This window comes from Ischnura elegans, chromosome 2 (genome assembly GCF_921293095.1).
Source record: "Ischnura elegans chromosome 2, ioIscEleg1.1, whole genome shotgun sequence".
NCBI classification, from domain to species: Eukaryota; Metazoa; Arthropoda; class Insecta; order Odonata; family Coenagrionidae; genus Ischnura; species Ischnura elegans.
Window position 1 is genome coordinate 94,867,618 of NC_060247.1, and position 13,410 is coordinate 94,881,027.

At 38.9% G+C, this 13,410-nt stretch overlaps 1 protein-coding gene across 1 annotated transcript in view; it reads left to right on the plus strand.

The window, feature by feature from the left end:
• Positions 1–13,410, plus strand: part of LOC124153215 — a 99,763-nt gene that overhangs the window by 80,911 nt on the left and 5,442 nt on the right. The window contains exons 8-11 of the mRNA XM_046526314.1: positions 874–1,158; positions 2,374–2,584; positions 3,710–4,010; positions 8,943–9,161. Of these exons, the coding sequence (XP_046382270.1) occupies positions 874–1,158; positions 2,374–2,584; positions 3,710–4,010; positions 8,943–9,161 (1,016 nt within the window). The remainder of the gene's footprint in view (positions 1–873; positions 1,159–2,373; positions 2,585–3,709; positions 4,011–8,942; positions 9,162–13,410) is intronic.

Consider the following 13,410-nt stretch of genomic DNA (forward strand, 5'->3'; position numbering starts at 1 on the left):
CAATAAAGTAGGCCTTAAATTGCATTATTCCATAAATTGAGTAATTGCACTAAAAAAAACTCTTTTTGAAATAGTGGATTCGGTCTTAATTTGGTGAATATCTCCTTAAATGTAGAAAAATAGACAGTTCCCTTAAAATATTATTTTAATCCCTTGGTTTCAAAGCGCTGCGCTGTATCATTTTCAGGCCTCATAAAATTTTAAGACCTGAGGAGAATACGTATTTTTTTAAACTGATGCTTTCTCTATAGCTAAACAAGTTTATTGGGAATGAATTAGTTTTTGGCGTTACTTAGTTTACTTTGAGAAAGTGCAATTAGTAAATTTAACTTATATAGCTTTAATACGACCGGTTGCATCTTTCTTTGACATAATCAGGTGCAATACATTAGTATGGTACTAATGGTAAAGACTTACTATTGCGTGGTACTACTACCATTTATACGAATCTTCTTCCTTCCTTTCCTCCAGATTGATCTGTTTTTAAATATAATCGTATGTTCGTTTGGTTGATCATTTCCTTGAGTGTACCTGGCGATGTAGCATAACGGTAAAATTGGCCGTATAAAAGTATTTTCAGTAAAATTTACGAACATTATACTTGAATTAACATTTTTCCAACGTATAGAATGAATAAAATTTTCTCGGGTTTGAAGAAGCGCGAGAAGGAAAATTTAAGGGAGACGACGTTTAGGGTCCCGTCTTTTAACACATTCTCAAGGCTACTGAAACGTCGGCTGCCTTAAATTTTCTTACTACCCGCGCGAAAACCCGAGAAAAATTTATTTACGAAGATTTATTTTTCAATGTGCTCATTTATAGTGAATATTTTGGCATTGTGGTTAGTTATACCTTGCGGTATCTTTATTGTAGTTCGTTCCGGAAGCAAGGCGAGCGACCGCGCCTCGCTCATAGTCGCGGGACTCGAACCCCCACCTCCCGCTGACGGCAAGCGCCGCTCGGGAGCCGCGTCTCGGACGCCACACCACGCATGCGGCAGCGGCGGCGGCAGCAGCGGCATCGAGTCTGGCGGGTGCGGTGAGTCCCCGGGCTCCACGCCGCCGTCCACGCCCGGCAAAGGCATCGGGCCCTCCTCAGGACCCCTGCGACCCCGACAGCTCAAGGCACGCAAGGAACTGCAGAAGCTCAACTCTGCCGGTGAGTACATACACATCATCGGAATCATTGCAATTATTTTTTTGCAGAAATTTAATATACTTATTTCTACGGTTTGAAAATTCGATCATCTTGATTATAGAAAAATTCATTACTTTATTAAAATATAATTTTATTCCATTGGTTTTGATGCAATGCGTCATCGTTAGCTCTCATTATATTGTGCATAAGTTGATTTGAGAATTAAACTTTGCACACGATTTTTACGTATATTATCCTTTACGACCGGATTTTTTCCAACAGCGAGCATAGCCACGCTTGAATCGTATATGAATGGTATACAAAGGAAAATGTAAGTAAATATCGTGTGCCAAGTTTAATTCTTATTCCAACCATGCATTTTCACAAAGTTGAGGCCAAAATTATTCAATTTATCAATACATGATGCGAGAAGCTTGAGAATATAGCGCATTGATGCCCGTCGAATTCTATTTTTTCTTGGAAATTCGATTTTTTCTGATTACTACATTAATAAGAAACCTAATAGTTGCTAGGTTGAATTGTTTTATGCTGAAAAAAACTACGCAAATTTCACTTGCATAGGTTTAATATGATCATTTGCGTATTTATTGGTCATAATAATGTCTAATACATTAATCTAAATACGAGCAATCACATTTCAGGAAGCGCTAACAGAGGAAGAGTTCATATAATTGATTTTATTTTTAGCTTTCTATGTGCCTTCTTTTATCTCAGCGTTTCAATTCTCCTCAATAATCACACGTCAAACGCAGAGTCCTCAGGATGTTACTCTTTCCATTTCACGAACGCTTCCCTTGCCATCATGGCAAATTTGATTAATCTGTTCAATTTAGTGATTATTTTGCACATCTCTTTCTTCCTGAGTCTCTCTTTTCATGCCTTTGTAGTTTTCATCTACAGTTTATCATTGCTGAAGAATTATATTATATTTCTGTGTGCTGTAAAGAATAGTAAAATTGCAGTTGAATATGTAATTTTACCGATAATTGCGACTAACGGCACTGAAATTTATGGCTACTCGCACTAACCCTCCGCACCTACGAAACTAAAATCTTCTTGAGTGTGGGTAGCGGTGATATTTTCTGTTGTTTTGTAATGTCATTCACATTTTCATACTTTTATCTAAAATTTATTTTTAAGAATGGTTACGGTCAAACATAATTTCGGTTTATGAGAGGAGCGAGGATCTTGATCTCATCTCTCTCCCTCGCATAGGCTCCTCCTCATCGTCTTCCACCACGTCCTCGGCCACCATTGCCTGCTGCCCCAACTGTCGTCCCCTGGCGGCCCTCCAGTTACCAGAAGGGCAGGATGACCACAAAATATCCCGCATGCACCAGGAACTCGCCAACCTCCGCTCCGAACTCATTCAGGCGAAGGGCACCATCGCTGAATTACGAGAGAATGAAGTCCTACTCAATGAGAGGTAATATCTTCTGATTTTTTTCCACAATTTCAAGGTTTTCGATCTAGTTTTTGTTTGAATGACAGGAAGGCAGCGTCCCTTTCGATTGGTAAGTTATACTAACATATAGGAAATGAAAATTATAATTTGCTATCGGTAAGTATCATTACTGTTGGGATGCTTTGTTCGGCCTCGCTAACAATATTGACATCAAATTCTTGTGAGCGATTCCTTCCCTTAAAAAATGGTGTGATCGCGTTGGTGTAGTGGCTAGAGGAGCTTCCAACCCAGTCGGTCCAGGTTCAAATCCCGGTGGTGGTTGAGACTTTTCAGAGGCTGCCCGATCTCTGCCTGAGTGCCTTGTGGAGGGCACTTCAAGTTAAGCACTCTGTCCGTCGGATGGGACGTTAATCCGTGATCCCCTTGGCGCCTTTGCTAATGCCGCTGGGTTTCTCTCCACCATTCGCTGCCTATCCTTCCCTCTTACCGCAAATGACCCTAGCTGTTGGTCGCTTCCTCAAAATACCATCATTATCACTGGTCAACAACCATACGATTGGTTTGACGCATCTCGCCGGCATCGGTGGCGGCGGTGTAAAGTCCTCGACAAGAGGTCGCGGGTTCGAGTCCTGCCTGGGTAGATTTCCCCTATCCAGAGCGTGGTTGTTTGTGTACGTGCAATTTTTAAATTTGTTGAATACCCAGACATAAAATGGCCGCTTTGGGCTGTATTCGGAGGTTTGGGAATAAAATTTTTAAAAAATTATTCTATCCACTGATCTTTTCACACCTACGTATTTCTTCTCTTTCGCATCCTTCTTTACCTGTTCCACATGATTCATCCGAGGTATTCCTTTTCCGCTGTTGCCATCTACTCGTCCCTCGAAGATTGTCATCATTAGGCCATCATATCTCAAGATATGGCCTATAAGGTTGTTCCGTCTTCGTGTCAAGGTTATCATAAGGCTTTTCTCCTTTCCTACTCTTCTTAGGAATTCCTCATTACGTATTCGGCCGATCCATCTGATCCTCTTCATTGTTCTGTAGCAAAATCAACGACACAGGCCTTCGCAATGTGGTGTGAAGAACACACCACAAAAATGTTATGAATGCTATGTTGAATGGGTTTTGCCTCCTCTCTTGCAGACTAGCGGTGGAGCAGAAGGCCCGCGTGGAGGCGGAGGAGCGGGAGGCGGGGGGCAGCCACTACGAGGGCCTCATCGGCGTCGACCCGGAGGCCCGCAGCACCGATGGAGGATGCAGTGGGAGCTCCGCCCCCGCGGGGGCGTGGGGTGGCGGGGGCGGGCCCAGCGCCCAGCTGCTCCTCGGCAGGTACGCCTCGCTCTACGCGCAGGCGCGGGTGGACACACTGGACGCCTTGGACAACCTCGCGCCACTCAAGGAGGCCGAGGAGCTTAAGGCGAAGATTCTCTTCTCCGTCGTGGTGGTAAGTGAGCCGTGGCGAGGTCATAGAAATATAAGCATTGCCGATTCATCCACCAGTTTAAATGGTCTTAAAGCGACTCACTACTGTGGTGGAAATCGTCATTGCAGACCATCACGTCAGTGGCGGATCCAGGAATTTCGTTCGGGGGGGGGGTCCAAAACCAGGGGGGAAAATTTTTGAAAAACAGGGTACTAAGTAATGGGTTTTAAACTAATTTCAACAACTTTTATAATCGAAAAAACTTCATTTGTTTAAGAAATATTTGTAAATTCATGATATTTCAAAATTTTGTTTTCTTTTATGAGGGAAAATAATTGCATTTTTATATTTTGGGGGAGTCCGGGCTCCACGGGCCCCTCCCACTGGCTACGCCACTGATCACGTCAGTGGCGGATCCAAGCTAGGGGCAAGGGAAACTAGGCCGGGGGTCTGTGGGGTAGGTTACCTCCAAACATTAGTGAGGCTCCTAACAAAATTACTATTTTTATCTAGCGTAAATTGGATACTCCAGGAGGGAGTATAGCCCCTCTCTGGATCCGTCACTGTATCACGTGACCTCTTTTCGTAGCTTTAGAGGACGCGTTACTCCTACTCTATCAGCCTCGTATTGTCTAGCTCCCTTAAGTATTACTTGTATAATATTGACGCTATTTTTGTGAACGTTTCTTGGCACAGATACGCGGATAAAAATACACAAATGGGTAAATTTTTATCGGTTATTACACCATTTTAGACGTTCAGTGTAGGCCGACGTTTCGGTAGATCTTTGCTGCTGCCATTGTCATGGCTATGGTGATGCTAAAAACCTCGGAATGCCAAAAATGAGCCTCAGCGATATCGATACCTCCACTGCACAAACACTCAACAATCGCCCACCAAATGCAATCCGCTCATCTATTAGCCCTAGTAGTACTAGATGAGCGGATTTGATTCGGTCGGTGATTTTTGAGCACTTGCGCAGTGGAGTTATCGATATGTTCGCCAATATAGACCCTCTGAACCGCAATAATATCCTAGAAAAATACACCCAAAGTATCTGCCGGGAAAGCCTGAAATTCTTCATCAAATAGCACATATATGACGAGATGTGACGGTTCAGAATATGTGCCCTTAAGTTAGAGATTACCTGATGAAAGCTTTCTTTTGCCTTGGGCCCCAATTTTTCGACAGTTTTGCCCTTTCGAGCTTCGAGGTTTTGAGCCCCTTTTAATCGAAAAACACGAGAATATGGGCGAAGAAAAGTGTCATTGAAAAGTGCCCATCATTCCGCACTTTGCGTTTTCTTCAGATTGACTGTTGACTACGCACCATTAAGCGGGCACAAGACTTAAACACTATTAAGAAAATCTAACCAATTACGCGCGTTCGCGCATTTTTGTCATAACTCTATTTTCAAGAATTATTTAGCATTAGTAGAGAATTGTATATGGCATTTATTTCTTGGCTAAATGGATGCTTTACTCAGGTAGTGTCAGCCGTTATTCTCAATCAAGGTAATTTATCGTGGTAGATTGTTATTTTAGGGTCTTTGGAAAGCCGTGGACCTTTTATCAAAACGGTTATTCTAAGGCATTTAATTATTCGTAGTTCATTCCTGTCAAAATTTGCGATGTTAGTAAATTTAGGCATTTTATTGTCTATGGTCGTGAGAGACACATTGTGTGTTCGTATTCTTTCAAAGTTAAAGTTTCATATAGTTATGCCGACGCAGTGAATAAAATTCGTAATAAGTATATTAATTGCTTACTTTGTCCTCCTTAATGAATTTTTTTCTTCGAATGCGACCTTCACTGCAGCATTTAAAACAATGCTGACAAATGCTGGTCTATTTCATTTACTTTATTCTAACAGCTGGATCGCAGGTTTAATTGTTAATGTTGCAGGTATTTACTAGAAATCAAGGGGCTTAATGGTCGTCTCATTATTTGTTGGTCGTTATGTACGATGAATGACAGTTTCGAAACGATTTTTTTTCTTTCCTAGACAAAGGGAACGCGGGATGAATGGGTAAACATGGTATCGAAAAGATATCTGGTGTCTTTATTATGCTCATTTGCCTGATATTTTAAAAAGCAAATTTATAAATATTTTTCTAAATGCTAACTGCTAAATTAGATTTAACACCTGGAAAGGAACAGTTGGGCCACTTAGCTGACTCTGAATCATTATTATCTTTGAAAGTGCCTCTTGTTTCACTGCAGGTATCAAACTAGAAGATGCAGAAAATTATCAATCACTTCCAGGTTCTGCATGCAAGTAGACATAATTCTCTGTATAACTTTTATTTGAAATATTTCACATTAAATGCAATATAATTTTGATTTTACTGTCATTATCTTATTGAAATAATACTGTTCTTTTTAAAAAGGAAATAAACTGGTTAGACTATATTTTTTTAATTCATAGTATCTAAATTTTGTTACGATTTAGTTATTTAGAATATGTATGAATTTTGTGGAGATTTTTATTTAAATTTTAAACTTGACGATTATTTCGTAGCTGGGTGTGCGCAAGATGCTCACCCATCTACGAAATACTTCACTTTCAATTGACAAAACGACAAGCCTATATGACTCCTTCATTTATCGTAGCATAAGATGAAAATAACATTCTCTCAAATAATATCTTTTCTTTTCCTCACTATGTTTTTATACAAGTACATGTTTTCCAGTGATTCCACTTAGCACTATTTTCCTGCCTTACTGCTAATTACGAAAATAATTCATTGAATCTTTATGGTTTATTCCCCTGTATATAAGCATCAAATTAATTTTTTTGAATTTAACAAATTTTAAATTTTGTACAAAAGCATTATTGCTCTCCTAAGGGTATGCTTGGAAAAACTTTGCTTTTATTATTCTGCATTAAATTTATTCCCCATATGGAATAAGGATTTGGAGTCCAAATAGTAAATATTTTTATATTTTATCAAACTGCATGCTTAAAACTGGGATTACTATCTATATTACTATTTTTCCACATCTCTATTCTGAAGATATAAATACATATATCTTGTAAATACCTTTCTCCCTATTTTGATAAATATTTTTTCTGATTAACATAATAGCTTAATATTAACGACATTTATTTTTTTATAACTAATACGTTTCATTAATCTTAGTATCTACTGTTACAATGAAAAAATAAGCTATTTGTGAGCAGTTATATTTAATATTTACTTCCTTGTCTTGGAGTAACTTCTGATTTTTTATGATTGCCTGATTTTTCATCCGTGCATGATGGTCTATGCTTAAACGTTATCAGGGAATTCATTATTTTCATTATTCCATTTTAATTCTAATCGTGAAATTTATTCGTGAGGTTTATTGTATATTAATTTCATTAGTTAAAGACTTTAAATGGACGGGAAATCCGATTGCAATGCGTTTTTTTTTTTCGCCAATTTCTCAATGTTTTTTATATCTTAAAAGGAAACTAATAAAAATGCTTAGTCCACATAATTCCCAAAAAAGGCAAAAGTTTGAAAAAGATCGGCAGTAAAAAAGTTACTCCGAACTTTTTAAGTTTGGAGCAGTGGTTTTGCTCAATTTTTAGACTGTTGCCAAATTTAATTTTAGATGCATTTTAAGATAAAAAAATTTTGAAGCGAACTAGTAATATGCATGTTGAAGGCAATATAGAATTGGGATTGACAAGGTTTTCATGTTCACAGATATGACTACAGTCATATTGTATATCATCACCGGAATCTGGATCTCCGAAACCATAAGCAAATTACGTTAGAGGAAGACCGCTAATGGAATATGACTGCATACTTGCATTCTGAAATTATTCTGATTACAAGTCGTGTTATTAGTTTTTATCACTTTATTTCTCCTTGATATTAGGAAAATTTAAAGCTTATATCTCCAAAGGCCCATGTTATTAAAAATCGCATTCAAATCAGGAAAAAAACTTGACGTCACATTCTTTTTTGCAAAAAATTTAGTTTTTTTTAACACTTTTCTTTACCTTTCAAATTTCTTAATGGCATCGCAGTGAAGAATCACCTATGACCGGAAATATTTCAAAAGTGAAATATTGACGAAGTAGATGGGTTTATTAGTCTTGGAAAGGAGGGAATAACTATTAGAAATTTTAACGTGAAACCTCTAACTTCATTTAGCTTGTAATAAATGTCACAAGTGCAAAAACTAATACTTAGAATTTATTTCTCATTGGGGGGTGTTGGTTTCTATCCTTCCAGCTCTATAATAACCCTTTCTGATGTATTAATTTTATGTTCTAGCTTCATAAAGATTTTCGTTTTAAGTTAAATTCTGGCCTTGTGGGCAGGAAAGAATCATCTTAGTATGTATGTTGTAATTTTGACAAAGAATTTGAAAGTGTGTATCAGGGCAACTGTGTGACGAAAAATATCAAATTTATGAGGAGGGACTGCAGCCTCATCAAATGTTTTGGGTATCATCTCTTCTTCCACTATGAATACCTAAGGCTTCACGTATAGTATAGCTTGATAAAACACTTCTCTTTACTGTCACTAAGTAACCGAAATGGGTTTACCATTTTTTTCTCTCCCCTGACCTCAAACTTGCACCTACTGTCTCCTTACCCCTTTTCTTTCTGTTGCCAAAAACAAAAAAAAATACAAAACCATCCCGTCTGTTGCTCCTTATCCATGGCTGAAACGGAAACGGTTCTTTTAACCACAACGTCCAAAACATATATGCATGCGTGCTTAACTCGAAAAACATATTGCTAATGCTAATAAAAATTAACCCTGGATGCCATGGTAAACATCAATCACCCACACACACCCTCGGCCATTGTCTCTGCCCCCTCTATTCCCCTCCCTCCACCCCCTTCCACCCTCTGCTTCTCCTTATAATGGACCCCCCACCCTTTCCCGACCCCCTCCCCGTATCTGTATTCCCACCTTCTTCACGGTCGCCGACGTCATCCGCGGCGCAGCTGTCTTTCCGCTCGGCGCAGTCCCTGCAGTCGAGCATCAAGGCGCAGGTGCGGGAGGTGCTGCAGATTCCGGCGTCGGCGCAGTCCACGCCTCCGCCGACGGCGCAGGCCGTCAGCAACGTGTCCACTGAGACGTCCGGAGTGGCCGAGGTGGAGGAAGCCGTGAGCGAGTATCTGCGCAGGAATGCGGATAGTTTTAATATGAGCAGGAACGTTGAGGTGAGTGTGGTGGAAGCGGTGATAGCGGTAGTGTTTTTTTTTCAGTTTAAATTGAAACTTACAGGTCGCTTAGTCAAAATATGATGAGTCATGAGTCCCACTTCCGACCACTGACTGACTTATTCATACAAATTTTTGGGGTGAACTAGACGAGATACGACAAACATTCATGCAAATGATCCACGTTAAAGTCATGTGAAACCCTAAGAAAAATTGTCGAAACACAAAATTCTCTATCTATATAAACGAATAATTTAGTGTTTCTTAAAACGTAAATCCAAATGCTAAATTTTCTTTCTAATATGTAATTCCTCTATGCCTCTTTACGGGCATTGAGGGTTTAAAAAAATCATTTTTGAAAAATGCCATTTTTATCGAATCCTGACCGCGTGATACGTCGAAAAACCAATTTTCAGAACGATTGAAGCACTTTTAATTTTAAAAATTTTGCAATATCACTAATTCGTGAAATATTATGTAAAAACCGAAGGAGGAAACGCTGTTGCATATTAGGGTTCAACATAAGTTGTGATAACTGGCAGAGAGGCCAGAAAAAGCCGCAATCCGCATCCAAGGGGGTCTGCGGTGGCAAAGCTCCCCCAGTGACCGAAAGCGAGTCTACCTCAATAGGCAGGTTCAAAAATTTATTACCACTTTTCACTGTGGCAGTGGAATAGTTCATTTGAGCCAATGATTGGCTAAAGTGAATGATTCCGAAGAAAGATAAGCCCTTCGCTCTCAGCTTAGCCCTCGGCGCGCCGAAGATTTCTGGTGGCTAGGGATCGGAGGGTAAAGAAGGTATAATGATCTCAGCTGGTGTCTTTCTAGGAAATCATCGTGTATTAGTCTCAGGAAAACAACGCACGTTTTCGAGGTGCGAACGCTTTTAATAAAGGCATGGTCCCAAGTCGTATCCAAAGAAAACTAAATCAACTTCAATGAATCGTGTTATTACCTCGGCTGAATAACCGCTTTTGTATTCACTATAGACTATTTTAGGATCAGTATGTTGAAGGACTGCTTGAAAACGTTAAATGTTGATTGTTAAAATCCATACAGTTTCAATAACCTTACCGCGTCGCGGCTAATCCAGCTTCCGACTCGCGGAGACGAACCTTGCCAACCGATCGAAAAATCAATTTTATTTCCGGCGTCGCTAACTTATGTCAAAGGTAACTGCATAAACACCTTGAAAAATCTTCAAATAATGATTTGATGTTAGTTAGGTTAGGTATAATGATTAGAAGTTACTTTACGTGACTTTGCCGAAAACCAATTTGAAACTCTTACTAAACGTAACATTTTGTTGAAAAACAGTGTCCGCCATTTTGTAACAGTATGAGAGAAATTTATCGATTTTTTTCTTCAAGATTAAGGTAACTGAAAGAAAAAACACCATGATAAGAGGTGATATGGTTTTTTATTCCACCTTTAGCTTCATTATCTACTTTGGAAGATTTTGAGCGAAAATTGAACACGGGCATTCTTATGGAACTTCTCTCACGCTTGAGCCTCTGTATCTCAGTACTGGATGCGATCTATGTTAAATAAAGTGCATATACATAAAGTTCAATCATTTTTGAGTTGATATGCGAAGTTTCAATTTTCTATCTCCAAAAAATCCATTTTGTAATTTTGTCCGGCTTTTTCCGATTTCCGCCTACTGTGCGGCGGGTTAACGCTTGTTCTTCTCCCCGTCGCAGATTCCCTAAAACAATCGTAATTTTGTTTTGGAAATATTTTTTCTATCAGCTTCAATTGGCAGTTGGATGTTGGTAGTGATTGTTAAAGAGTTCCATATATCTTCGTTTTTATCCATAGCTTACTTTTCGGAGCGAATGATTACAAGACTTGACCCCTTTGCTAATAAGTTGATGATGTCACTAACTCATGCGGAGCGGATCGCTGCGCCTAAGCTATTCCTGGGCCACGTACTTCGATCAACTTCACTTGATTCGCTGTTGTTTGTGCTCTATGAGAGGCTCCTTTCTTTAATAAGCGCCACTCTCTGAACGATTTAATGAGATAAAACTCTCTTGACGTCACCAACCCATGAAAAGTGGGTGGCAACAGTCGCGTTTTTTATTATGAGAGGATGGCAGAATGATGAAAATTTTTTTAGCCGAAACTTATATTTCTCTTCCACCTACCGGCTTATTTCGATTTAGGTTCTGCGTTAAAGGCCCCATTCAACAAACATTTCAGTTTCAGATTTCATCAAAAATTCTTCAAGGGTGTACATTCACGTCAAACTCAATGTCACACGACAATTTCACAAAAAACAATCTGCTGGTCCTATCACTTCGGTCCGGCGTAGTATGTATATTTATAGACTTTTGTAATATGTCAACCGCATGTATTCCGAATAAGGGAGACAGACAGCCGCGCTGCAAAATATGTAAATTCTTAAATACCTTTAAAAATCCATTGGTTCATTAGTTGTCACAAAAATTCATTTTTGGAATAGCTAGTTGTGTCTTCATTTTTAAAGAAAATGTTCGTCCGATTCTGAGATAGATTATTCGAGGAAGAATTATAATTTATTTTTATATTGAAATTTAACAACCTTGGTGAAGGGTATCAAATTAATTTTATTGACATTTAATGTTTCGAACAAAGTGTTAGCGTTTAAATGGAATAAAACGAATTGCGTTATGACAATTGGATGAAGTATGAGGAGTTTAAAGATTTATGCAAAATTTGTCGGTAAAAAATGAAAAAATTTAAATATGTATGCATCGCGCAAATAGTGACATTTTAAATGCTAAAGCATAGCAATTGAAAATGAAAAAACACAATGAAAATTTAGTGCTTAAAATTCGCATTAAACAATAATTAACTTTTTCGAATTCCAAAAAAATTAATGATTTCTACAAATGAATGAGCCGAAATATTATGCATTGGCTTCCATATAGTTTCAGAAGAATAATCATTGTTATGAATCCGAAATAACTGCGATCATGCTTGAATTTTCTGTTGAATCTCTCAGATTATCGCAACTCTTTCAATTTGGCCTAATCAAGACATAATTTTGTTTTGATGCTTCAGCATTGGTTACATCTTGGTATTATAAATTTATTTCATATCAGTCTGTAAGATTATTTTAATATAGCATCAGATTAATGTTAGTATGCATCTCTCCTACCCCGTCTTTGCTGCATTTTGTTTCAAAATTGATTTATAAGGATCCCCTTTTGTGAGGTGACCTAGTTCATTTTCCTGTGTAGGGAGTTAATTTTTCTTCTCATTAACTGTTGTTGTGGTCAAAAATTGAAGAAACACTTCAGTATTTTTTTTAGATAGGTTGCTTGTACCTAAAACTTAAGTAATTATTATTACAGTAGTCTCTCGTTAATACGAACAACGTTATTACGAAGTCCTCGTTTTTACGAAGCAAATCGTTGGTCCCGACGAAAAGGCCTATCCAAGCTATAGGATAAGAAACGTTTTGTTTTTACGAAATTACGAACCTCAGTCCCGGTCCCGGCGGATACAAAATGAACTTTATTACGAAGTTCCACGCATAACCTATGGCATTTAGATGTATATTCACTACGCTATGTTTTAATAATCACGCCATGTTTAAGTTCTCCTCGTGTACTGTGACCAAGACCGTCATTTATGGTTCTTTCTTCACCATACGCGCAACGTCACATAATAAGCTTCATTCCTGGGGAATCATGGTGGCAGAATCATAGCTCGTAAATTTGATGTAAAGTTAGTTCTCTTCCTACGCACATTCGATTTACGAACTTTCAGAGATGCCAGCATTCAAAAATTTCAAATTTCGAATTTGGCGCCTCATAATTTGACCGTCGCTACGCGGTGCGGCGTAGAGAAAATCGTACTCTGGACATAATCTGAACAAAGTATCATTGAATCCGGTGTGAAGTTAGGGACTGTTCAGCGATTCGCCCGTTGTTCCTTGCCGCGGAGAGCGATTTTTTTCGGCTCCGGCTGCGTTGCACGCCCAGCTAGATCAGTTTGTCACAATTGTGTGTTAGTGCACAATTGTTATGAAATGTTGCATTCTGCAGGATAACCGTACTCCTCGATGCCTTGCATACAGTCCGGCCAGCGAGAGTTGTTCGATGACGGCACAATAGGAGGTGCGGATAACCCTTCGCCAGCACGGTTTGCAGCCAATCGCTATCCCCCAAACGCACCTCACACCATCGCCAAGTCATATAACGTTGTCAAATGCATAAAGAGCAGCGAAATAAGCCTGTTCCACTGAAACATGTCCTTT